The following is a 27776-nucleotide window of genomic DNA, read 5'->3' on the forward strand; positions in this document are numbered from 1 at the left end:
TATGCATGATTACTTTTCCAGATTAGCAACTTTTTACCTCATTCTGTAAAGCAGTGATTACAAACAATTCTGACAAATGTTTTTGTGATTTAAGATGTATTCCTGTATTAAAGTACTATAAAAATTATATAACCTACCCTTAAATCAACTGATTTTGCCAAATATGCAGAGCATTCTAGGTTAAATTTCCCCTTAATTAGTTGTGATCTTTTGGGTTTGTAAAGGGATTCTCATTCTCATTACCCAAAACTAAAGAGTTATTTTCCTGTTCATCAGAACCAACAGGAACATGCATCTCCAACAGCTTGACAACTGCAGTGTTACCTTGAGCATTTGTTAAAGGCCCCAGGCAACACTGCAATGCAAACACTGATCTAATATTTTCTGGCATCTCTTAAGAGCCATCGAAGGTAATCATGTTACTGGATTCTCCAAAGTGCTCTCAACAGAGCTTTGAGAGTGGGATGGTCTCTTACACAAGCTTGGTTTTGTGGTACTAACAATCCTTCCCAAGAGACTGTGAGCTCCATGCATAAGGCTCAGGCTGACTTGCTGCCCATCTCCACAGAGTATTTTCCTTACCGATCTTCTGAAACTTAACTATACAGTGATTTGTGCTCCAATGTCTTTCCTTGATATTTGCACTAAAAAATCACTTCTAGAATGCCGGCTTTGAGTAAGCACTGTAGCTCATGATGAGATCTGCAAGTCCTCCTCACTTATCAAACAGCTTGGAAGAACTTGGAGCTCTCTAGAGTTTGTAACAGAATGGATCTTTTCCTCAGCAGGTTCTAATGAAGGTCTTCTCCATGCTTTTCCCTGTCAGATGCTGACAGCAGTTAACAGCTGGAGAAACTGCCACTTCCAAACTTCTATCTTTTTAGTTATGCTGTATTTTATCCTAATCAAAAAACTGTAAAATGTAAACTGCCCTTGATAGAAGCTTCTCCATCCACTGTGGAAAACTAGTTCACTCAGCAACTGTAATTAGCTTTCTTTCTGATAATGTTGGCTACTTTCAACATTCCTCAACTCACAAAATGCAACGAACTAGCTGCTGCTTTTAAAACATTTCAATAAGGATCCAATAAATATTATCTATTTTTTATGGGCACAACATCGTTTCCTGTTTTAGCCCTCTCCTTTTCTAACTGAATTCTGTTGACCTACTCAACCAGTAGGAAGAGCCACAGCTTTTCTCTGTGGACATTCTTCCTCCCATGGCTGTTTTGGTTTCTCCTCCTCCCCTGTGCCTTAGGTAGTGTTTCTATCTTCAACCCAGTTTGAGGAGAGAGTAACATTTGTAATATCGTCATGTTACAATCATGTTACCTGATTATATATAGTCATGCTTTGCTCCTGCTGGGTTTGAGTTTTCTTCTTATTGAAATTCTCCTTCACCTTACTTCCCAACCCATCAACGAAGAGTTGTGTATCAGTGAAACAATGATTTCACAGTATTAAAGTCATGTTAAATACAAAACAAAAACTCCATACCTCCCATGACTCCAATAAACATTTTAATTTTCTGTATTTACTACTTTTCTAAGTCTATGTAGAGCCATTTATTTTTCACATTTGCAATGATAGGTCCTTTCCTTCTACCATTTATGTTGTGGGTCCTTCCCTGTCTTATTTAATGGTGACATAGTATTTTATTTGCATAGTTTATTATTGTAACTAACACCGCAGGAACATGTGTGTGTGGATCTTAATCTTTTTTAATTCCAGAGTCAACTGCTATAGTGGTAGGTGTACTGTATGGTGGTATTCTAACCAGTATTCTAACTGGCTCATAATTAGTCTCCAAGGGTTAAAAATTCTGCTTTTGTATTCTCTAGCTAGTGACTCCAGGAAAGTTATTCAATGTCTCTGGTCTCATAATCTCTGAAATGGGGATAATAGTGCCCACTTCAAAAGATTGTTATAGTTAACATAACAGTGTTTAGAACAGCTAGTGTTCTTACTACTGTGGCAACAGGGGGAGCTCAAAGTTTTGAATTACGGCTCCTCCTTGTTTTCGAATTAAGAAAAATTCTCAGGAGAGGGACACTTCTGGTTCAGAAGGTCTAAGCACTTGGGGACTGGCTTGTTATCCATGGGATTTGATTCTGAGAGACTTAAGGAGCTGGCTAGAGTTGCTGCCTTGGCTTCTCATAGAATGAAGAAGTGTTGAAGTTATAGTTAAGGATAAAGTTACTGGTGAATGCCTTTTAGAAAACTGTTACACAATAACACCTACAACTTCTACCCAAGAGCCTTGTGCTTTAATAAAATCTTACTCCACTATTTATTCCTCACTGGCAGAACCTGATAGTGAAAGGGTGTAAAACACTGATTTGTGAGGCTGGCTGTAGGCTGGGTGTGATCGATGGTGATAATTGTTGGAAGGCAGCCTCACCATAAGCCTGGCATGGGGCTAGAACACCGCTACATCTCAGGTTGTGGGCCCCTGTCACTTTTTAAAAACTAGTCTGCTCCTCCTCAGTAGGAATGAATTTGAATTCTGGATCTGCAAGACTGCCCTCGCCCCACGGGCCACCCAGGCCTGTTTCAGTGCTTTTGCTGTCACGACAATTCTTCTTAAGAGTATAGCCCTTGAAAGGTACAGCTCATGATGCTGTGTGAGTTCAGATCCAGTTCTGTTGTATGTACTGGGTGAGGGAGATGTGACTGCACATCCTGAAGGTACCAGGGACATTGCACATGTCTTCAAGTATTTCTTTTGTCCTAGAGCTACCAAAATTTTCTGTTTTTACAGAGTAACAATGCTTAAGAGAAATATTAAGGGAACAAAATGGGCAATAAAAACCTCTGAAAAATCTCCAGGCCTTTTACTAGAGTCATAATTTTCCCTCTAAACATTATCTTTTCTGCTACTTGGCATACAACAATGCCCTCATAACATCACTATACACACAGAGTTATGAAATGTGGGCAAGAGCGGTTTTCAAGCCCCACTGGACACATAACCAATTGGAAAAGTCAGAGTAACACAGAAAGCAGATGTAAAACAAGCTGAAATCTTTGGAGGGAGTCTGCCAGCAGACACATATGCACTTCATTGGGGCTCCTCTGTGACAAGATGAAGCTGTGAGCGATGTGGCAGAATGATAACAGTGCAACACTGAGAATCTAACAGGCACTCCGTGCCCTTAGCACACAGGGACTTATTCACACTCCATTAATGTCATGGAGAGGTTCAGAAAGAGAGATGGGAAATCACACTGTCTCTTGCAGCACTGAACACACTGTTAGCCTTTGTCTTTGAGAGGTGGTGGTGGTGGTGGGGGAGAGGCGTTTGTCCAGGCAGTCAGGGCGCCAGAGCTGTTCTCAGCTCTAGGATGGTTCCAGCCCACATGCCATACGCATTAGTCTTCTCAAAGACGGTACTCTCTTCCAGGAAGGTCCTAGGAGAGCATTTTTAGACAAACCACTGAATCATGATCATGTGTTTCAGTGTTTTTGCCTGAGGCATGTCTCCTAATTTGGACACTGGTTCTAGATAACTAAAACTTCCCATCTCTGTTTCTAACATTCATTGTGTAGAAAACTGCCACCATAGTATTTCTGCATAATGGAATTTTTTATCAAGCAAGTATTAAGTGGTTGTTGAAAACCTCTATGGAATTCACCTAGACTGTGTCACGAAGAAGCCATGAGTTCTTTTACCCTGGATGGGGACCTTCCAAGTAAATGTGACTTACTACAAACAAGCCACCTCCAATATTTCAGGAAAAAATGCAGGACTGGGTGGGGAAAGATGGAAGGAAAAGCCACATAAGCAATTATTTTTTTTTCCCCCAACAAACTATAATATACATTTAAAGAAACATCTGCTATAAGATAAAGCCTCTTTTAAAATATAGTGACATCAGACACAAAATCACAAGATTTTAAAAGAGCATTACAGAAAGCAGACCGCACTAGAAATTGTGATGTGGTACATTAGATTTTTACAAAACTGTAACCATATGCTATATTACGTGCCATGCCCCAGGCCAGAGTGGGACACGGCTGGCATAGGGGACCCAGCCATGCCACCTGGGTATGGAAAGAATATGTTGGCAGCAGGGCAGGCAGTATAGAAGTGACAGCTCATGTGCATAGCTGCCTTCCTCCTGCTTAGCCATCTAGAGACTTCCTTAAGAGTGTCACAGTTAGGATGAGTTCATTGTTCAGTTTGTTCATTTTAAGAAAGTATCTTTCGGGAATTGTGTCTAATGTGGTTTTCTTTTCTGTACTTGGCTCCAATGTCATGGGCAAACTGCCAGCCATGCAAGAATCCAAGTACTCTGACAGGAATCATCCTAGATAATTCTGCTTATGCCAGCTAAACAACTTGCATCATTAAATAAACCGTCTTCTGACCGTATTTATGAAATGTTATGTCTACCTAGCAATGAGACTACATTATGCAAACATTCAAGTGGAGGCTCATTCAACTGACCCCTGCCTGACAATATTTTTGTTTTTTATCTGGTTCTCCTGATAATAATCATATGCCCTCCACAGAGAAACTGATATTATGATGTAGCCATTCAGGGGATATGAAGAAAGAACAGTATCTAATACACAAACTAGTATTCAAAAGAATTCTGGAGTCACCATGTAAACAAACAAAAAAACCAAAAAACAAAAAAATCAAAAGAAAGGAAGAAAATCCAGAGAAGTTGAAAACTCTTTCACATTCTTTGTGGGTTTTCAAGTCTACTGAGTACTTGTTTTTTGGGAAAACCTGAATTCACTATGACAGTGTGCTTCCAAGTCTGGCATTATACATTTAAAATTCATGCCTAAAGGCAATTTAACCTCCTGTGCAAAAAGGTGGTATCCAAAAAGGCCCTCAACATAGCAATGATTCTTGGGAGGAGCTCTGCATGAAAAATGCTCTTAGAAACCCGTTGGTAACTTCTGGTGGTAGGGTGATGCACAAGCTCCCTGAGTCCAGCACAAAATTAAAAAGAAAACATGGCTCCTGCCCCCAAAGAACATGTAATCTAATTGTCAACCAAGACTTATACGCTAAAAGATCATTACACATTCAAAATGGCACAAAACTAAGTGCTAATTCAGAACAAAGAGAACAGCTTGACTGAAAAACTGTACCCCTGCAGTAATGCTCTCAATGTAGAAGGAACTCATCTGTTTCTTATGTTCCATTTGCAACTTGGCACAGCTTGGAAGAAACTACTTTCTACTAGCTAAAGGTGAAGAGGATCCTACGGTCATTTACATGTGGTTTAGAAATCTAGGGCTTTTGTTTCCCTTGAATGGATGACCAATAGTCTGCAAACCCCCTTCAAAGAAAACACTAATGACAAAACCATGAAGTTCTTTAGAGAAAAAAAGAGAATGTCTAATCTTGATCTGTGACAGCCTGAGATCTACTTTACTCGAGGAACTGAAGATCTTTTGTTGTTATTAATTTAGCAAACCATTCCTTCAACATGGAAGATCTTATCTTAGACTGATACACCATCAAAACAAAAGTGGCCTACATGTTTTTCCTTCTCAAACGTTCCTTGTTGCACACAAGAATGAGTTAAGAAAGCAAAGAGGTCACAAGTAGGTGGATGAATAGGTGGTCACAAGTAGGTGGAATAGTCCCTTCAAGGGACTAATGTGTGGGGCCCTGCTCATGCAAAGGCTGACACAGTAGAAGCAAGAAAACACCAGCTGGGCACAGGTGCTCAATGCCGGAGGCTGACAGGGTAGGGTTTACAGAAGGCTCCCACGTACAAAATTTCTCCTTTGTCTTTACTTGGGCTGAAGTTAAAAACATTATTTTCTCTTTCCATTTTTTTTTTCAACTCTACTGATGTTGATGGGAAAACAATACTAACTTAAAAAACAAAAAAAAAAGGAAGCTTTTCCACTAGATTGAGTTTCTTGAAATAATTACTTCCAGGTTTTATATTTTATGCTCCAAATTTGTGCATGGAAGCAGTTCAACTTCAGATACAGCCACAGATGCAGTGTGCACTCAGGTTTTAGTATTATAAGATCAGGTGTAGCCTGTGGAACTGCACATACAAGTTAGTTTTTCTATGAAATGAAATGCAACTGAATACAGAAAATTAAAGTGAATTTCTAATGGTAATCATTGGTCATCTAGCTAAAGATAAAACAGTGGAGCTACAGCAGAATAAATACTAAACACTAGTTATACACGCACAGCCTTGGTGAAAATGCTCACTTCAATGACTTCTGGCTGGAATGAATCTAACTTCAAAACACCTCAATGTTTCTTGGTTTGTCTCTCACATGAAAAACTGGGATAAATATTCTATATAGCCTCTGTGCTTGCTTTCAAGAATGGGTCTGACCTGTTTTTTATGTTATTTAATTAGGTTCAAGTCACTGAATCTATTAACTTTAGTGTGTACATATTTTTGCATAGAAAAAGTAGCAAAAATCTGTGTTTTGGCAAATGGGGCACTCTGTTCTAATTCTTGTGGATTCTGTGGCAGGTGCTCACTTTAGAGACTCCTCCCCCATTTAGAGATGAGTGCCAGTGTCTGCTCTCCTAGTCTGAATATTTGGGATAAATCTTGCTGATATGGCTAATCCACTTGAGACTCCCACAAACAGGTGGCCAAGGTAGCAGTTAACGGCTCCCTCTCAAGACCTGTACCTGACACTAAGTGAAACCTCAACTTTAACCCTTGGGCATGCTTGGGCAGAAGCTGGAAAGTGGGACTTTTAGCTGATGTGGACCTAAGGATCAGTGAAGACTTGCTGATCTGGGATACAGATTGGGAAGTGGAATTACAGATGTATTATGCCGGCTAAGCATAAGATGACTAAAATTCCAGGGGAGAAAAGATAGACGAGGGTGTATGTGGCTTTTTTTCTTTTTCCCCATTTTAACAATTTCATTACTTCCCCCTCAAAGCAAGGTGATGTGGTTTCCAAATTTTGAAACTTTCTCCTTTCTGGCAGGCAGTGTGCTAGCGGCTGGCTGCAAATCAGATCAGAAGACATTCCAATTTCCCCCCACAGTCTAGCTTGTTAAGAACATAGTATTGGCCTGGTGTTATAGTGCAGTAAAATTTATTCAAAACCAACAAATATTTGTTTTTGCATAGTATGGCTCAAATGTTGTGGTGGGCATGAAAACAAAAAGCTGAAGATAGAGTTTCTGCCTTCAAGGAGCTTCTAGTTTAGTTGGACTGACACATGTAAACATGCTAAATGCCACACTACAGGGAGGTGTCCTCAAGGTGATCATCTGCAGACAGAGCACAACCCAGCTGGGTCAGAGGAGGTCCTTGCAGGGAGGAGACAAGCCCTGAACAAAGTCTTGAAGGCTGAGGAAGCGACAGCCAGGCTAAAGGGAACCAAAGGGATCTGGGCCATTGGAAACCATGAGAGAGAAAGCCAAGAAAAATGATGCAGCATGCTGTCTTGGGAATACCATTTGGAGGGTACAACATTGATATTGTACCTTCCAGTATCAATGTTGGAGGAGGGTAAGCAGGAAGGCAGAGGATGGAGGCAGACAAGACTGCAGAAGTAGGCAAGGGCTCCTGTCACCTTTGGCCTTCCATGCCATTCCAAGAATCCTCGATCTTTCCTTCTAACTGAGAGGGCGTGGATTTTTAACAATAAAGTGACACATAGGTGTATATTTTATCTATCTCTGGCTACAGTCAGGGAGAATATCTTAGAGAGGTAAGAAGAAATAGGGCTGATGCAATGGTGCAGATGAGAGATGATCAGAAATTAAACTAGGCAGTGGTAGGAGAAAGGGACGGAGAAGGTAGATTCTAGAAATAATCAGGAAGAAAAATTTAGGGACTTGAATGATTATTTGTATGTGAGATACAAAGGACAGAGGAGGCAGGGGAGTCCAGTCCTGGGTTTCTAGCTTGGATGTCGGGGTAGATACTCTTTCTACTAACTGAGAGTAGGAAAACAGGAGGAAGAGCAGAATTAGATGGGAAGTGAGGTAAGGGGGACTAGTGTAGTTCTGGAGAGGATGAATGTAAGGTAACTGAGGTCAGGCAGTCTGAAACTCTGGGGAACAGCCAAGATGAGAGATGAATGAGAATCAGTGACTATGAATATAAGTAATAGTTAAAACCTTGAGAGTAGATGAAATTATCAGAATCCTGAGCCAAAAATGGAATTCAAGGCAACACTAACAATTAAAAGCAAATAGAAGAAACAAGTTTACAAAAGAGAAGGATTAACACAAGATGGGAAGAAAACAGAGACAGGTGTAAAAGAAGTCAAAGGAGGACGCATTTGATGGATGAGTGAGGGGCCAGCAGTCCCAAATACATACAGCAGACAGACACAGTATAAAAAGAGGGGAAATTCTCCAGATGGGGTAATCAGGAATTAAGAGTTACAGGTTGAACTGTGTGGAGTCCTAACACCCAGTCCTCAGAATGTGATCTTACTTAGAGACAGGGTCATCAAAGTTAGAGCAAGATCATGGCGAGGGGGTAGGCCTTCATCCAATACGGCTGCGGTCTTCCTAAGAAAGGGAAATCTGGGCACGAGACAGACGACAAAGAGGGAAGGTGCTGTGAGGAGATTCGGGGAGAAGACAGTCATCTACAAGCCAAGGAGAGAAGCCTGGAACAGATCCTTCCCTCATTGCCTGGCTTGGGTGTCTGGATAGAAGGAACCAACCCTGCTGACATCTTGATCTTGGGCTTCTGGCCTCCAGAACTCTCAGACACTACATTTCTATGGTTTAAGCTACTCGGCTTGTGGTACTTTGTTATGGTTGTCTAGCAAACTAATACTGCAAGTTTACCAAGAGGAGTTTCAACCACACACCAGGAAATGTCAGATTGGAGAGAACTGAGGCATAAATGGGAAGTAAGGAAGTGAAGACTACACTTTAAAATGTTTACATGAGAAGGTGCTATAAAAAACCAGGGTGCTTAGTTTAGTTTCTAGATTGCAAAGACTTAAGTGATTTCAAATACAAATGGCTATCTTCTTGAATATTTTTGGCATGAAGTAGTTCAGTTTTTGTTCACTGAATCCTGTGATTAAAAATGTCTATTGTAGTTACGTTCACAAGTTTCGTTCCTAGTGTTACTTGTTTGCACATTTCCCCCCATTTCCTCACCAATTAGTCTTGCTAGATATCTGTTATTTCAGTAACTGAAATTCAATTTTCTTGGCTGTGCTGAAAAAAAAATTAACAAAAGCAAAAGACAGAAACTGAAATTATAGGAGAGTGAGGCAATGACTGGCAGAGCAATGTCCCAATGAGATGGGATCTCAAGGACAGCTTTGAAACCCTTGTCCATGAGACTTTAAGAAAGGAGACTGGTAAGACTGGATGTGGGTGTAGGTCCCCTTGCTGGGAGAGAGCAGGAAGCTGACGGAACTTCTACCTGGTGATTTCAATTTTATTCATCAAGTAGGAAGTGAAGTCATCCACTTGAGAGTTAGGGAGGGGGTTAGGTAGGGTACTGAGCAGGCTGGGGAAATTGAGAACTGCTGCTAGGGAAGGGTAAGGAAGCCGAGTGAGGACTGGTGGTGCTGAGCAATTGATCAAACTGAAGACATTTAATTTGTGGTAGTGCCAATCTTTGCCTGCATGGATATAACAAGAGTGGTGTGGGTGAATTATGGCAGGATTAATCCAGGTTCAGTATTCTGCCGTGATAGTGTGACCAAGGGATGGGGTGCAAGAACAGGAGAATGCCACTTAAGAAATGATTTTAACACTCAAAAATGGAGACCAGATTTAGTAGGAAAGAGAAACAGGTAAAGGAGAATGAAGTGAAAAGAGAAGGATCCCTTTGTATTTCAGATCAGGGTTTGTGGGAGTTAGAGTAAGTGTGACATTAGAATGAAAAACCCATGAAGTGTGTTGTTCTTGGTAATGACAACACAATGTAAAACCATGGGAGAAAGTGGTTAAAGTGGAGTGGACACAAAGGCCATAGGAGCTGAGGTCTAGGCACTGCTGGCATAGAAAAGTACCACACACTGCTCAACGGATATGATCGAATGAAGGGAGGTTCACTGAGGATGGTGATAAGGTGGTTTAGAAGCTGGCTGCTGCATCGAAAGAGGAGTGAACTGCACAATGCTTTACAAGCCAGCTCCTTACCACTGCTTCCATTAACATTTAAACATCCAATGCCTATGCCTAGGGAGAGGTGAATTTTTAAGTCTGATTTGTAAATCCAACAAAATGCATCTTAAAGAGCAAAATGAGGGGTTTTTGTTCTACTGACGTCATCATGTGCTAAAGTTAAACATACATCATACAGAAGACTACTGATAAAGTTTCAGACAAACAACATACCAGAAACTCCTGGTGGTGTCTTAATAAATTTTCCATTAAAATGACCAATAACAGCTTCGCATTTTTCTGTTGATTCCATCCTATTTATAATAAAAATAGAATACATAAATATTTAAAGGTCTCTTAGCTTTCCTCTTGTTCTGTGCATGCATAAACATTCTTATAGGTTTTTTGGATACAAATGAAAGCTAGTAAAAATGTGAATATGATAAAGGGTCTATTCTACCTTTTATCTAACTGCTATTTTTGTACTTCTATAGTAAAATGATAACTGATAACAATAGAGTATATTCTGAAGCAAAGCAAGAATCAATTATATTGAGTGTTTAAGATCAAGTATATCAAATGTATAATTTTATTCTAATTGTTGTAAAACTGAAAAATCAATACACAATAGCTTTGTTAGCCATAATACTGAATTGAAGAAATAACAGTTTAAAATACTACGGTATTTTCTACTTGCTAAAATACTAGTCATTTTAAAATTGTCTTTGCTTTTACAAATTCACAAAGTGACAGACTAAAAAGTCATGATAACAGCCAGTATCAGTGAGAGGGTGCGCCTTACATGCTTCTTACATTTGCTTCAGGTTTAAAATTAAATTTAGTGAAGTCAACTATATACATTTTCGCCTTGGCTTTGGAGGAGTAAAGGTTGGAGGCTAACTTTACAACTTACTCTATACCTACAGGTGGATGAAAGTATCTGAGAAACATTGCTGGGAACTTAAATTACTTCAAATTATCTTTCTTTAATGGAAGAAACACTGAATAATCTACTAAAAACACTCTATACACCTGGACTACTCAGAGAGTTACATCTTAGTTTTAACAAGCAGTGATAGTTTCAAAAAACAATGTAATTAAATTGATTTCTGTCTTTGGATACAGAAATGATACAACTTGATCTGTTTTCAGAACACCCACAGTAGTGACAAAATGATGCTAAGCTATTCAGTGACTCACTTGCGTCATTTTAGCCAGTGCATCATATGCTGGAGATGCTGGCCTTGGTGACTTACTACTAGTAGGATATTTTAGTTTTATGATAAAGTTATCTGGCCTGACAGGAAGAGCAATGAACTAAAAATCCAGATGAACCAAATTCTAGCCCCTGCTTCATTATTTGGCAGTTAGGTAACAATGGAAAAGTTCCCTTTTTGGTCTCAATTTTCTAATATATAAAACAACATGTAATAATAATGCTTTGTTGTTGATATATCACAGGTCTGAGGTAAGATGTGATTGTCATTTGTGTATAAAAGTAAACTCTCAGAAATTCTTCCTACAAAATCAAAGTCAATACTTTAAAATATGTACACATTATTTGTTATTGCACCGTATTAATAAATTTCTAATTAATGCATCATATAAAAATCAGCTTTGGATTAGAATTTTGATAAAAATCAAAGAGCTTTCTATTTAGTATTTTTCCATCAGAAACCAAAATAACCACTACTCTCAAGTGTTTTTCTTTTTTTCTGGGGAGAAAAAGATAAAAATTAGACGGAAGGAGTAGAGGGCACTTTAGTTATAACTAGACTTTTTTTTTTTTTTTTTGAGAGAGACGTCTGTCACCCAGGCTGGAGTGCAGTGGCATGATCATGGCTCACTGTATCCTCCAAATTCTGGGCTCAAGCAATCCTTCTGCCTCAGCTTCCCATGCAGCTGGGACTATAGGCATGCGCCACCATGCCTGGCTAATTTTTAAACTTTTTGTAGAGAAAGGGTCTCGCTCTGTTGCCCAGGCTGGTCTCAAACTCTTGGACTCAAGCAATCCTTTCGCCTTGGCCTCCCCAAGTGCTGGGTTTATAGGTGTGAGCCACTGCATGCAGGCCCTAGAAGATTTTCTTTCTTTTTTTAAGACTAAGTCTCGCTCTGTTCAGGCTGGAGTGCAGTGGCGTGATCTCGGCTCACTGCAATCTCCATCCCCTAGGTTCAAGTGATTCTAATGTCTCAGCCTCCCAAGTAGCTGGCATTACAGGCACCTGCCACCATGCCCAGTTAATTTTTGTATTTTTAGTAGAGACAGGGTTTTACCACGTTGGCCAGGTTGGTTTCGAACTCTGCCCGCCTGGCCTCCCAAAGTGCTGGGATTACAGGCATGAGCCACTATGCTTGGCCTAGATTTATGTCTTTAAAAAAAAAAATCTGAAACAGAAATTATAAAATGTTAGTATTTGTCATATCTGTGTGGTGGTTACACAGGTATCATGTCCTTGTCTTACTTTTCTGAATGTTTTACATATTTCATTTTAAAACCTAACCCATTTACTTTACTGATGAATCAAATTTCCATCGAATAAGAAAAAAAACATACTGATTTATCTACTGAATTCAGGAGACTGTTATTTTTAAAAAGTTAGAAGCATCCTGAGCTAAGGACACACACACGTTCAGAGCTTTTGCTCATGTGATAGTTCCTTTCCATGAGGACCCAAATATTTAGTGTGCTCAGCTTCATGAATTCTAATGAACTTGCAAAAGATCTGGAAAAATGCAGTCTAGTATTTACACATAATTTAAGTTCATGGTGCAACTGCTCCCATAACCCCAGCTGAAACTCTCTCTTCTTGGTCATTTTTAGTTTTCCAAGATAACTAGGCAAAGCTATTGTTGTTGACATAATAAAGACAGGGCACAAGGCTTACCTAGCAAAGCCAACACCACGGCTTGTACCACTGGAATCACGTAGTATCCTTGTAGAAATAACTTGTCCAAATGGTTTGAGCATATTTTCTAGTTCTTGCTCATCCATGGAGAGTGGCAAATTAGAAATGTACAGGTTGGTAGGATCTTGTTCTTGTTGCTAAAACAGAACAGAGTGTTGTCCATTAATTTCCAACAGAAGGTGAGATATTTATGTTAACACACCTATTTTTATTAGCTACTTTCTTTGCTCAAGTCCTTTTAAAGTACTCAGAACCTCAGAACACCAAAGTCACCTTGGATGCTTGAAAACAGTGTCTGAAGCTTGGACAATCTGTGCAGACCAGACATGATCCCACCAAGCCCTTCTTAGCAGATCTGGAAATGGCACGATTGAGTTGGAGAGGATGCCCTCATGGAACCACAACTCTCATTTGTTTACGGTGTTTCTAAAAATAACTGACCTCTCCTCCACTGTTATTTTTAGGAGTCCATTTTAGGCACACTATTGCGCAGGAGACTAAAACTGCTAATAATTCAATTTAGAGATACATGAAGGATTCTGGACCAAGTCATCTACAGTCCAATAGGGATCTGCCCAAATTCCCATCCTCTGCTCCATAGCAAAGTTCATACTACTTTTGAGTCATGATCACCAATAGTAAAAACAGCTAATTTAATGAAAACAAGAAATCACAAGGCCATATAAAATAGTTAATTCTGGGTAGGGCAAATTTTAGACTCTTGGAAAAGCTGAACTCAAGAGTAGATGGGGGAGGAAATACTTTGTTCAGAGGACATGGCATTGACTTGGGACCTGAAGATCAAGCAGAAGTCAAGAGGCTTGCAAAAGGCTATCTAAGGGGTTTGATTTTACTTTGTCAGTCACTACTACTTCAACTTTCCTACTTAAGCAGTGCTGAAAGAAAGGAGAATAATTATGTATCTATAGGCAAAAGGCAAGGTAGCCTTGCCAGAGCTGCAAAATGTTCTTGAAGTCTTGTGTTTTATCTTTAAAAAAAAAGTCATGTAAATTTTGCAATCTACTTCCTATCTGAGTTTATTTTAATGGAGAAACAATGTTTTTGACCTAATACCAGTAAGTAACACTGACACTCCAGGAAGATAAGCCATGCTTATCTTGTGATATCATGCACGAGTTGCATAATGACATTTCAGTTAATGGCGGATGGCATGTATGATGGTGGTCCTGTAACAGAGATGAAAACTTCCTATCACCTGGTGATGTCTTGATGATCCTGACCCTGTGTAGCCCTGGCTAATGTGTGTGTTAGTGTCTTCGTTTTTTATAAAAATTTAGAAGGTAATAAATAATAAATTTTAAAATAGAAAAATGCGTATAGAATAAAGGTATAAAGAAAATACTTTTGTACAGCTGCACAATGTATATGTTTTAAGCTAAATATTACAAAAGTCAAAAAGTTAAAGGTTTATAAAGTAAAAAAGTTACAATAAGCTAATTCATTAATGAAGAAAAAAAATTTTTCTTTTTTTGAGATGGAGTCTCACTCTATGCCAGGCTGGAGTGCAGTGGCATGATCTCAGCTCACTGTAACCTCCACCTCCCGGGTTCAAGCGATTCTTCTGCCTCAGCCTCCCAAGTAGCTGGGACTACAGGCGTGCGCCACCATGCCCAGCTAATTTTTGTATTTTTAGTAGAGGTGGAGTTTCACTATGTTGGCCAGGATGGTCTCGATCTCTTGACCTTGTGATCGATCCACCCACCTTGGCCTCCAAAAGTGCTGGGATTAAAGGTGTGAGCCACCGCGCCTTGCCAGAAAGAAATTTTTAAAAATAAATTTAATGTAGTCTAAGTGTACAGTGTTTATAAAGTCTATAGCAGTGTAAGGTCTTAGGACTTCCCATTCACTCATCACACACTCACTGACTCACCCACAGCTATTTCCAGTCCTCTAAGCTCCAGTCATGATAAGTGCCCTATAAGGGTGCACCATTTTTATCTTTTATACCATATTTTTACTGTACCTTTTCTATAGATACAGAAATACTTATCATTGTATTATAACTGCGGACAGTTCACGCCATTCTCCTGCCTCAGCCTTCTGAGTAGCTGGGACTACAGGCGCCCATCACCACGCCTGGCTAATTTTTTGTATTTTTAGTAGAGATGGGGTTTCACCATGTTAGCCAGGATGGTCTTGATCTCCTGACCTCGTGATCCGCCCACCTCGGCCTCCCAAAGTGCTGGGATTACAGGCGTGAGCCACTGAACCCAGCCATGCTTTAAAGTCTTGATTCAACTTGAAAGTTTACCGATGAGGAAATAATATTCAAAAATGCTATAAAGCAGAATCTCAGAAAGAACTGGGCTCTTAAACCACTCTTTGATATAATGAAATAGAGTAGACTAACGCAGGAAAGTATTTCCTATGATGTTAATGCACTTGTTTTCAATAGCAACGACCCTGTCAGTTAGAAACCTAATTTCATTTGGGACGACCTTTAGCGCTAATGTTATTTATGTTTCTTTTCAAATGGTCAACATATCCTGCAAACACTGCCCACAAAGTTGAATTAAAAAAAAAAAAGGGGGAGGGGGGGAGAAACTCCCAGCTGGCAGCACATGCCACAAAATAACAAAGTGTCCATGAATTCTTTTTTTCCTAATCCCTTCTTTTCATGGGTGTTTTTTTTTTCTTTTTAAATTTTACTTTCTTTCTAGTTGTTGTCCATGCATTCTTATAACCACACATTCACTGTGAACAGGACATACAATACATGCAATAACTGGTGGTGGTTCTTGAAATGAGGATAGTTTAGTATCTTTAAAATCAGTGACAACCATAACTGGGTTATTATTTACAATGCTATGTCTGAAAAAAATACTTATTCTTTCAATTATAGGTGACCAAACATAAAAATGGGGTCAATGGGCCTCCTTTGTCCCTAGGCATGGAAGGGGTTCAAGGGTTTCCATAACAAGCAGAAAACTAGATCCCACATTGGCCGTCAGAGGGATAAACAGCTACTAACGTTCATGTGAGTAGAAAAGCCAGGCTTGGAAGTCTTGCACAGCATAAAGCACTCAGTCATCATCCGAAAGAAATTAACAAAAACCTCCCCGTGAGTGTGGAACGGTTCCTAAAATGCAAGAATGGGGACTTGGCAGTAAGAGCAGACATCTGTTTTCTCTTTTACGGAATAGGTTCAACAACCAGCAGATAGCCGGTCACTGGCATGTGACTGCAAACTGCTCAGGGCATGGTTGAAGCTCTGGATGGAGAGGGGGAATTACATTCCTGCTCGTGCGACTGCCTATTTATTGAAAAAAATGTGTAAACTTCCCAATAGCCAAACAGCACATAAGGATTTGCTGACCCCCATCAGGCAATAGGAGGAAATGAAAGGCCTACAGAAGTCACTTTGTTAATAGATATAAACAACGTCCATTCGCCTTTACTGTCTTTGCAGCTCATTATCTGCGTTTCTTTTCCTTTTATAGAATCTGAGTCTTTTATTTGAAAGATGTAAACATTTGTAACGTTTGCCTAGTGTAACATAAACAGGTTTTCCAAAAGGCCCAAAGCCATTAGGTTAAGTTTCATCAGTGTACTTGACGGATATAATTTTTAACTGTCCCTTTCTTAATTCTCAGTATCTGCCCAAGCTTGGAAAAAAGTTATTTTCTCACTTAATTAATTTATTTGATCATCAACAAAACAAACACTAAAAACCTACCATATGGTAGGTACCAGGCAAAGCACTGAAAATTAAAACACGAATAAAAACCAATCACTGGTCTCTAATGCCCTCATTTTGCAGTTTTGCAGCAATTTAGTTTTGAATATTTATGGGGTTCTTTTTCAACTTAGGTAGCCAGTATGTCAAACAATATTATATTTCTGCCCTTATCCTCTAAGTGATTGCTCTTAATTTTTTTCTGACTATATAAGGATGAAAGACTTTTAATATATAGCAATATGAGTTTTCAACACATTATAGTATCCTGATTAGTTCACTAGACGACAGTGGAAAGTGATGGGTCCCCTCCCTATCACGCAAGCACAGGGGCTGGACTTAAACTTCTTTTAAAAATCACTTCCCCGCTGGGTGTGGTGGCTCATGCTTATAATCCTAGCACTTTGGGAGGCCTAGGCAGGTGGATTGCTTGAGTTCATGAGTGCGAGACCAGCCTGGGCAACATGGCAAAACCTGGTCTCTGCAAAAAAATACAAAAATTAGCCAGGTGTGGTAATGCGTGCCTGTTGTCCCAGCTACTCAGGAAGCTGAGGGTGGGAGGATCACTTGAACCCAGGAGGCGGAGGTTGCAGTGAGCCGAGATCGCCCCATCGCACTCCAGCCTGGGTGATAGAGCCAGATCTTGTCTCAAAAAACAAAACAAAACAAAACAAAAATCATCTCCCCAAAAGATGTGTGTCAGGTGCTCCTTTATCCAGGCAGCATAAAGGGGCTAAGTCAAGTCTAGATACTCAAACTCATGGTTCTACAGTATAGAATGATAAACTCACTGATATTTAAAATACCTCTTGTAACTTTAATGATATCATAAAAAAGAAATCAGATCTAGGAATCTCAAGTCATTCTACAGGGACCTAAAGAAATTCACAATATGCAGAATGTTGGCAGCTGGCCAGCACCTCTGAACCTGAGTACTGGTCCTCGCCACAGATGATGGAGGAAGAGGTCCTTTTCCTTAGCCAATTTATAGTATCAAGCTTTCTAAAGAGGTCTTTGAACAGTGCTCATTTTCAACCTGGGGGAAAGCTAGTATTTGAAGAGCGCTGTAGACATGACATATAGTGCCAGTCTATACCCAGTCCAGTTTTGAATAAAAGCATTGTAAAGGCTTCTTCAAAACAGTATATAGTTAATATTCTATGCTGCTTAATATTACAGGCATTGGAAATGATGCCTAGGTAAGTGTTCAGTGGTCACTCCAACTAAAGCCTCTACATTCTTAACAGATTGCTAAAATAGAACTCTTTCTAATTCTGTTTGAGGGGAGACCTTAAAACAATGGGTGTTAGGCACTCCCATATTCCAGAGTGAGAAAACAGACCACCTAAAGACAGCCTGAAAGGAGGTGGCTGAGAACTGGTTTGGGACACTTAACTGACCACCCACCTCCTGTCTGTGTCTAAGAGACTGGAGAGACTGAGAGTGAGCATTGATGGGGAGAGAAATGCTGAAGCATTCCCAGTCTCACCCTGTGAATTGCTTTCCTTTCACCATCAGTCAAGCAAGAGGGGGGGACCACTCAGGGAGCTTGATCTGTGTCTCAGGAACCTGAGTGGATACAACAGACAGATGCCCCACTTAAAAATCTAAGGAATCTTCAACGAGAAAGGATGAAAGGCTGACTAGTGTGGCCGGGACGTAACTCTCTCCAAAAGATGACTGGCAAAGGTAGATCAGATGTGGGCCACACAGGTAGAGTTGGCCCAGGGTTGTGTTAGATCCTCCCAAGGTGGTTGCTGCGAGGGGCAAGAAATCCCAGCAGAAAGGGGTTGAAGATAGATCATTAGATTATCAGGAGCTGACCATGTCAACCTGAGGACATGTATTCTTTCACTTCAAGGAGCTATAGGAGAAAGATCAATTTAGCGGAGGTGGGGATGGAGTTGGTTAAAGATCTCAGAAAACCAAAGCATTCCATGAGAGAAAGCATCAGCATGCTGCCTGGCTACAGAAATCAACATCAGATGACCTCATTGTCAGGTCATCCTTTTCCAGCACACCAACCCTGGAGGGGTTAAACAAAGCCATGGCTAGTAAGCTGAAGGAAGAGTGAGAAAAACACAAGCTCTGGAAATAGGAAAGAAATTAGTCATTTGCTCATCTTACTATAAGCTTGCTACTTGGAGCAGACCTAATCCAGGGAAGGAAGAAGCTTCAGCTGAAGATTCACTACATGATACTCAAAATTTTTGTCAAATAAACAGTATTGGAGTATTAAATTACAGGCATCCCACACTTAACATCATAATCTGTTCCTGAAAATCAGAAATTGAGCATCAAAATGTTAACCGAGAGCCTATTTCACATTATATTAAATAGGAAAAAATTATAATGTATTACACATCAGTCATAATCCTCAACCAAATTTTCTAAAATGTAACTATTTTATTTTCCTATTTTTCTATAATTCCCAAAAATGTAACTAAATACATTCATCATTACATCTGTCTCTGTGCATGTGTGCACACATATAACAAATGGTTCTGTTGGGATGGAAACACTGCTTCCTGATCACCAAATAATCAATATGGTTGTCAGCCAACAATTGCTTTTTAGGCTGTGATGTCTCTCTCAGCACCAACAATATCCAAGACACACATCCCTTATGTTAAATCTCAGGAGTTTTAAAAACATCTATATGTGAGTCTGACATTCTATAAACTGTATTTGCTATGTAACTTGAGACTCTGACTGAAAATATATTGAAACATATGTACGCTTCATGGAGTTTGGCTATGAAAAACTGAGGCATTCTACCAAAAAAAAAAAATCAACCAGAAACACCTGAAACGAAAGCAGCTAGGGGAACTTCTTGAAATAATGACAGTGGCTACAGAAGTCATGAGAGTTGCCCTGGATTTTATCCAAAAAGCAAGGAGCTTCAATGAGTGCATTATTAATAGAATGGACAGTGGGGAAAAGAAGAAAGTTGTTTTCCAAGTGTGCCCTAAAAGTCCTGCTTATACAATGCTGGGTTACCCATCGTTTACAGAACCAGATTAAAATTCTGCAAATCATTATGCAACATAGGTATCACATACTCCAATAAACATATTTAAAACCTCTTTATCACCGTCTTTCAATAATGTCACAGAGAATCTCTATATGATGGACACATAATCTGAAAATCATGATGCTCAATATTTACAGTTTCTGAGGCCAGGTGTGGTGGTTCACGCCTGTAATCTCAGCACTTCGAGAGGTTGAGGTGGGTAGATTACTTGAGATCAGGAGTTTGAGACCAGCCTGGCCAACATGGCGAAACCCTCTCTCTACTAAAATTACAAAAATTATCCGGGCGTGGTGGTAAGTGCCTGTAATCCCAGCTAGTCGGGAGGCTGACACGGGAGAATCGCTTGAACCCAGAGGGGTAGAGGTTGCAGTGAGCCAAGATTGTGCCACTGCATTCCAGCCTGGGTGACAGAGTGAAAAAACTTCTTATTCTGGAGTTTAAGAAAATCTAAAGTAAGTTCAACTCAATGCAAAGTTTAAAAAATATTAAATGGCAACAGCTACTTAGAAAGGTGATTCCTTTTACTACTGAAATCTTTATGCTGATTCTTTCATTCAAAGTACATCTCTACCCTATAGCTGCATACAGGTTTTTCAACATCCTTAAGGTCCTCGTAGGCAACTTATCCGCTTACCAGAGTCCTTTAACTTCTATGAACCTTCTTATGTGTATGTAAATACTTCTCAGGGAACAATTACATGCTATAATTCAGAAGTAGCAGAAGACAGTATAAAATTACTTTCCTCTTTACTTGAAGAAGCCAGATAATATAAAAGTATTGCTCTTTTAAAAAGAATACTCACAAGATCAAACTGCTGAGTTTCGGGCTTGAAAATATTTTCCGTAGCAATTGAAGAACTCAGGTTTTAAAAAATTTACATAATTACACAGATGTCTTAATAACTGCACTGTAGGTAGTAGGTATTAGGATGCAATGCAAACTTACATTTGGGTAATAAAGACTGGGACATAAATACCAGTTTATTCAGCAGAGACTCCTAAATGTGTTTGGTACATAATAGAATGTGTATTATGGAATGTAAGCACTTAAGAGATGCATGCCATTCCAAGTGTGACTCTCCTAGTTGGGCCTTAGCTCTTCTTAATAAAATTGAAAGTGGCGTTGGGGGTAGATGCACTAGACAGTCTAAGGTCCCTCCAGCTTTAGAATTATGACTGTACCTGAACTAGGGATTTAGATCATGTAAGGCCAACTTTTTCAAGGCCATCAAGTCTATCTAAGGCATCATTACTTTTGGAAGAGGGTCTGAGCATCTTAAACTAACTTTCGGGATGAAACAAATGCAAAGAGAAAGACACAATGACTGGCTGATCAATTCCATTTACATCCAGAAACTGATATTCTAAGTCAAAACCGTAGCGGTAAACTACCATAAGATGAAAGTTTTCAAGAAAAATGTACCTTATAATTAACATCCATGTGTACTGTGCTAAAATACATATAAAGCATGAAACATGGTCTCCCATTTTATTATCCCCTAACATTCAGGCATATTACTCACCTGAAGAAATTTTCAACAATATTGCTCATCTAAAATACGCTAAAAGTTCATCAGAAACAAGTCTTGAATAAAGTCATTATAGAACTACTAAAAAGTAGATTTATATCCCATCAATAATCAACACCTAAAAATGTTTTACAACTGTACAACAGAAATAGCATCTGTAGCTTACATCTGCATTAAAACTACTTGTTTTAATATTTGTATAATGTATGTGCCAGTTATATATATTTCTGAAATAGAATATGCAATTATCTTTTGAAACATGTCTAGAAGAGTATTCATTCCTTGGGCACTGACATTTAAATTTTTTTTTTTTTTTTTTTTAAACAGTACAGATCTTAAAGACTCACAAACACCTGATTACCTGAGAAAATATGCTGCTATTTCTCAATTTACTTATGGGGTTACATAATTTACTATGTAAATTTTATATATTTATAAATCCTCCTTCATAGATTAAGTTACGAAGAACAGTCCTCTGCACAAGAGTGACTGTGGAGGCTGCGGAGGCACAGGACAAGCGTCCAGAAGGCGCTGTGCTGAGTGGGATGAAGGGGAGATTGCAGATGCAGATAGAAAAAGCAGACCTGTCAGGCTTCACAACCAAAGCTGTGGAACAGAGAAGTGATTGCCGGCTCTCAACTCACCTTTGCCATTTGAGCTTGAACCCCACTGGCCTTCAGGGCAGACACAGCTTTTTGAGCTGCTGCAGGGCTGTCAAAGTCGACAAAACCGTAACCTGAAATGCAAAAACACATTTAGTATTTAAGCATTATTCTGTGGTTAGGTAAAAAGTAAAAGAACAGCTCTACTTTGTTTCTGGTGCAGGCAAGAGAGATGAAAATGTCCTGAGGGAGCTAAGGCGTTAACAGCTGCAGGCCGGCGGCCTCCTGGGCCCTTCTTCCCTGTCACCAGCCAGACAAGCCTCCCTTCAGAGGGAGTTGGGGGAGTAAAGAACCAGCGTTTCCCTAGTCAAGCTCTGATGTGTCTTGTATTTACTCGAAACAAACAAACAAAAAGACATTTAAGTTGCCAACCAAGGTTAAAAAAAGAAATTAAAAAAAAAAAGGAAGAAAAAAAGTCAACTTCAGAGAAATAGCATTTTAATGATTCAGTAAGAAAGATGGAGCCATCCTACAGAGTCTATAAATGACAGAAACAAAAATTTTGTAGATAAACTTGTATTTTTAAAAATTAGAATACGTACAACTATTAGACACCCCCAATATAAAATAATCTAAAGTTTAGTACTCAGTTAAATACATCATACTTATTTTCTTAAAATACAGCTCATCACACCCCTTCAAAATAAAGAAGAGCTGGGGAAAATGCCTCAAGGCACCTAAAATATGTTTTGGCAGTTCATGTTCTAAAGTCTAAAAACAAAACAAACACATAACCTCCTAAGAGATGCACTAGTTTGAAGTTTCCTTATCCATAGCTTTACAAACATTTTTAATGAGCTGGTCATCTGTCTTTCCAGGCCACAACAAATCAAAAGCAGAAAATTAGGGGAAAAGCAGGGCTGGGATGATGGCAGGCCTGCTACAGAGTAAGTATATGAATGGCATCTAACGGTAAAAACTAACAAGCAATGAAAGAGAAAAAACTATGCAAAGAATAGGACTTACACAGCATAAGCACTAATAGCCTCATGAATCTCAACAGATCCCATGAGTATCACTGTATCAAAGTAGAGAATCACAGACTTTTCACTGTGATAATTATAAGTTATTGAGAAAAGGGTCAAGTTATACTTAGTAGACTAAAGAAACAGGGTACCAGGCAAAATACCAGCACCTTCCATGGAACTCAAACTAATTTTAAAAGAGTAAGAACACTTTGAAAAAGAAAAGCATCATTGGAAGGTTGTTTAGAAGAGGAGCCAGTCCTATCATTTACTTACAGAAATATTACTAAGTAGTAGTAATTTAGATAGTATGATACTAGTGACAAAATCAACATCAATACAGTCAAACAGAAAGCTCAGAAACAACCCAAAGTCAGTTTTGCAGTATTAGTACCAAAAATATGGCCTGGTAATGAAGTAAGTTATAATGAGATGGAGCAGACTATCGACTACAGGAATAGATGTTTCAGGAGAGATAAATGTTAAAACTGAAACAAGAAGCAGCTTCCTTATATTACTTGGAATTGGGCTGAAATAATTTGATTTAGACAACAGAGAAACAGCCAGGCTGCAGAGCAAAATGAAGAGGTTGATCTAGGTAAAACAAAGAATGCTACTTAAGTGCCAGGTTAGAAATAAGGTTAAACATATCTTGGATGTTTTTTAGACATCTGTCGTCCATGCTAACATGCAACAATGCTCTGTGGATACACACACAGGCATGTACATGCACATACGCTCTCATACAGTTTCAGTGGGTCATAAATGAGCACCTAGCTACAATGAAATGATACAGCTTTTACTGATGGATATTAAAGTTTTTTTCCTTCAGTTTTGCTATTGTCAACAAATTACAATAAACAGAAGATCTCAATTTTGATGTTATTGTATTTGAAGTTACTACCAACTCAGGTAACATTTGTATTCTGTTACCCGTTATTTTCTCATAGAGAAATCCATAATGCTTGTATTTTAGTTAACTGTCAACATCCTTTTCTGGCCTTTCCGAATGCCTACCACACTATGGCTGTTTTATAACCATTTGCTGAAGACAAACATAATAGTTAAGTATGCAACCTTGTGCTCTTTCATGTTCTCTATCTGTATTACTTTCAAATAAATAGAAGACAATATAAAATTTCAGTTATACAGGCTCTATGGATTTGATTATAATAGGTGTAAAGACGTTTTTGAAGGCAGCGTTCACTAAATAACATGGCATCCTCTCACTGAGGCTTCCCAGGAGAATTCCTCTCAGGTTTCAGGACCAGGAATAGTTATGTTATTCCTGCTCCCTGGATTTTCCTCTCACATTGTGATGATTGAATCATAGGGAGAGCTATGTTTTCTATTTTTGCCATGGCCACTAGGAAACACAGGGACATTTGGTAATAACTTAAAGCTGCCTGCTTTTACCCTTAGTTTTCCTGTCAGTCTAATTCATCCTGAAACTAATTTTGCTAATGTGTGTAAGTGTTCTGGTCTTACATGCACTTCTGTAAGTATAAATAATCAATCAATTTCATAACCAATCTTTTGTGAGCTTTTTTTTTTGTGTCCTGAACTGCCACATTTACCAGTATTGGAGGGCCTAGAAATGCCTTTTGTTGGCTAAACTTTGAGAGAAATTGAAATGTAAAATAGCAACTGAATTGTGAATTTTAAAATTTAATAACTTAGGTACATGTTTTTCTAATACTTCTTTCAGCTTAATTATCTTGAAAATACATGTTCCAAACATATGTTTTGTGGCAAAAAGTGTTCTGTAACCCTCTGAGATCTCTCATTCCCATATATAAAGTCCTTTGATCTGCTTAATCTTAAAAAATTAGTATATAACACAAGTAGCTTTCATTTACATTAATATTCTATAATCTTTTATGCATTTATTTTATATTCATTTATCAATCATCTATATGCCTATCTATCTACCTATCACGTCATCTTGGGTAACATGTTATCTAACTTTATTATGAGCTAAGTTAAGTGTTATTTCTTCTCATTTGTCCTGAAATTACTTTTTTCTTGCTTCTAGGATTTTATAAACCCACTCTTACCCTCTCCACTCACTCACTCAACCACCGTCTCAACCCACCAGATATCTGTTGACACCTATTGCTGGGAGGCTTGTGTGAAGCAGAGAGCCCTGGAAGGTTTCTATTGCTGCCCACATACCCAAAAGCAGTGTCTCCCAAGACCCACTTTAAAGGAAGTTACCAGGAGACTTCTTGTGTCTAAAATTAGTTCTGAATTAGTCCTACCCTTAGTTAGAAGTTCATAAATCTCTCTACTATGGACCCTTACCAACTGTTAAGGGTTTGTATTATGACAACATGTTAGATTTAGCATTAGTTTATTTTTTCCCATACCTTTTCTAGATCATGTAGAGCAATTTGAAAAGGCTTCTATGGAATAGGTTGCTTTTGGAGCAGAGTGTAAAATAGTGTGGCTTTCAGTTCAGGGATGTGGTGAAGAATTCAACCTCTGGGTCCTTTCTTTTACTTAATTAGGGCAGCTCTGCTTTTTAACACACTGAGCCAACATGTAAACTTTCTTTTGGGATGGGGAAGAAAAAGAGATGAGGTAGGGTATGGATGAAACCACTCGTCTACTCTGATTTCTCTCTAGTTTCAAAGTGATGTTGGTGATCAGCTTCCTATTTTTATGCCTACAAGAGTCTGTTTTTCTTTATAAAACCAAAAGATTTCTTTCTGTGTCTCTGCTCTCCCAAATCATTTATAAATGTTAAATAAGACTAATCTTGGAAACTAAGTATATGCATTTCAGTCTACAATTTGACTCTCTCTAGTTTAATTCATTTAAAATATTTACTGGGTACGACTCTACATAAAGCACGTTCTATTCACTGTCCCAAGGCAAAATTGCCTTAATGTGCCATGTTGATTAAACATGGGCTTAGTTATTTGCTACAATAGCTCCTTTAAATTTAGGCACTTTGAAGAAGAGACAGAAATACAATGAACCACTTCAAGTCTAGATTAAAGGAAATGCTTGGCTTATAAGGAGAGGCCCCTACCATAGGGTTCATTTATGTTCTCTGCCTTTTTCAGATTGTGCTAAGCCACTGCCCCCTCACCACTACTTGAAAAACTGGGGTCTAATTAATGAGGAGATTTGCCTTCTCTGCCTATTCCTGTCAACTTATTTCAGTTCATGGGGTCAGTAGTTAGATTCAAAGTCAGCTGACTCTATTCTTCCCTTTTCCTAGAAATCACATGTCTATTGTTAAGATGCTGGATCATTAAAAGTCAGAACCACAGAGCATCAGTGCTGCTTACTGTAGACGCCTCCTCTTCCAGCACATGGGGCTGGATGAGCTCATCCCAATTACATGGAAAACTGAAGGTCAGTGCATCAAATTAATGCAGCAGCATATTTCAAAGGGGCGCATGACCTCCCCTCCCTATTACAATTTGGTCAGTGAAAATGGTTCTCTCCTCCCCGCTGCCAATATTGTCAACAGGCATTCAGCAGAGAACAATTGGGAGTATTGAAACATGTAATTAAGTACTGCTTAAAACTACTCTATTCTAATTAATAGAGCCAATTTGCACAATATGTAATCTTTTCAGTTCTTTAGTACAGTCCAGTGGTCTTCAGTAAGCAGCTCTAATCTCCTCAGGCTCAGGAAAGAAAAGCTATTTTCTAACTCTACTTCCCTTTCAAAAGCAAGGGCTAAATGCCAACCAGTATTTCGCATGTTAACTCTACTGGCGTCAAATCTGGAATTCTGGCAAACTGCTAGCTGCTGTTGGGTTTGTAGCCAAAACCCAACCAGGGACAAACGTAAGCAATATGCTGACACTGTGCAAGACAGAAACTGGGTGATATATAAGATCTGGTTTTTAATAAAATGAAGGTGGTTTTGAACCAAAGATCAGGTTTTAAATTCCATCATTTTTCTAAAGCTATCATTTACCAAATAACCAGCCAAGAAAACATACCTTTGCATTTGTTCGTTGTCTTATCCAAAATTGCCTTTGTGGAGACTATTTTCCCATATCTAAAAAAAAAGAAAAAAAAAAAAAAAGGAAAAAAAGAAAAGAAAGAAAAAGAAGTTATAAGGAACCCTTATTAATGCCTAAATCCAAAGAACACACTTCCTTTTCAAACATCTGCAAACTTTAAAGTACAAAATGTTCTTTACTAAGAGACAGGAAATGAGAATTCTAAACTCAAAACTGAAAAAAAGGGAATGGCTAGGCCTCTCGTTTGAATAGTGGGATTGTAGTTTGAAGTTCAACTTTGAAGAAATCAGGTACTTACCTGACAATCTTAGGACAGAAACATGGGATGTGGACTCTATACAAAATATTTTCTTCTAATAACGTCAGTGGTAAAATACAAAGCCAAATGCAAGGCTATAGAATTCTAACAGGAAAGTACTCTCCTATGATCCACACAGCTTTTATGAAATAGTAATGGGGAAAAACTGCTTGCATTATTCTATTCATTTTGGTTCCATGGACAGCACTGCAAGGATCCATATCGCCACAGAAGGGCAGGTGTGAGCGCATGTTTATGTTTAACACACTTAATGGTGCCAAACAGATCCTTTTTACTGAGGACTTTTATAACTGTTCATAAATACACTTATTTACACCACGTGTAATTCAGTAATAATAATTATACAGTAAACTCACTAACTTGTGTGCATGCATATGTGTCTAAGAAATGGGCAATCAAGAATATAATGAAGAATATAAGAATTAATCAGGGATTAATCATTAATTTCATGAAGTTTCTAAGAGAAATACGTTCAGATTCCTTTATGTGTCATAGATGCTGGGGAATATAGGAAAAATTAAGAACATTAAAATTTAGCATACTGCTACTGAAAATGAAGTGACAGTATAATGTAAATATGAACTGAACCCCATACTCTCTCCATAGTGAACATACCATAAG

At 38.8% G+C, this 27776-nt stretch overlaps 1 protein-coding gene and 1 long non-coding RNA gene across 28 annotated transcripts in view; one reads left to right on the top strand and one right to left on the bottom strand.

Moving 5' to 3' along the window:
• Window positions 1-27776, top strand: part of LOC144333385 (uncharacterized) — a 100313-nt gene that overhangs the window by 61555 nt on the left and 10982 nt on the right. The gene's annotated exons all lie outside the window — the stretch shown is intronic.
• Window positions 1-27776, bottom strand: part of RBMS1 (RNA binding motif single stranded interacting protein 1) — a 217295-nt gene that overhangs the window by 18141 nt on the left and 171378 nt on the right. For all 27 annotated transcript variants that reach the window (XM_028830760.2, XM_028830761.2, XM_028830756.2 and 24 more), the window contains 4 exons: window positions 26813-26871; window positions 21865-21956; window positions 12940-13097; window positions 10289-10368 (listed from right to left, as the gene is read on the bottom strand). In XM_028830760.2, the coding sequence (XP_028686593.1) occupies window positions 10289-10368; window positions 12940-13097; window positions 21865-21956; window positions 26813-26871 (389 nt within the window). The remainder of the gene's footprint in view (window positions 1-10288; window positions 10369-12939; window positions 13098-21864; window positions 21957-26812; window positions 26872-27776) is intronic.

Source organism: Macaca mulatta, chromosome 12 (genome assembly GCF_049350105.2).
Source record: "Macaca mulatta isolate MMU2019108-1 chromosome 12, T2T-MMU8v2.0, whole genome shotgun sequence".
NCBI lineage: Eukaryota > Metazoa > Chordata > Mammalia > Primates > Cercopithecidae > Macaca > Macaca mulatta.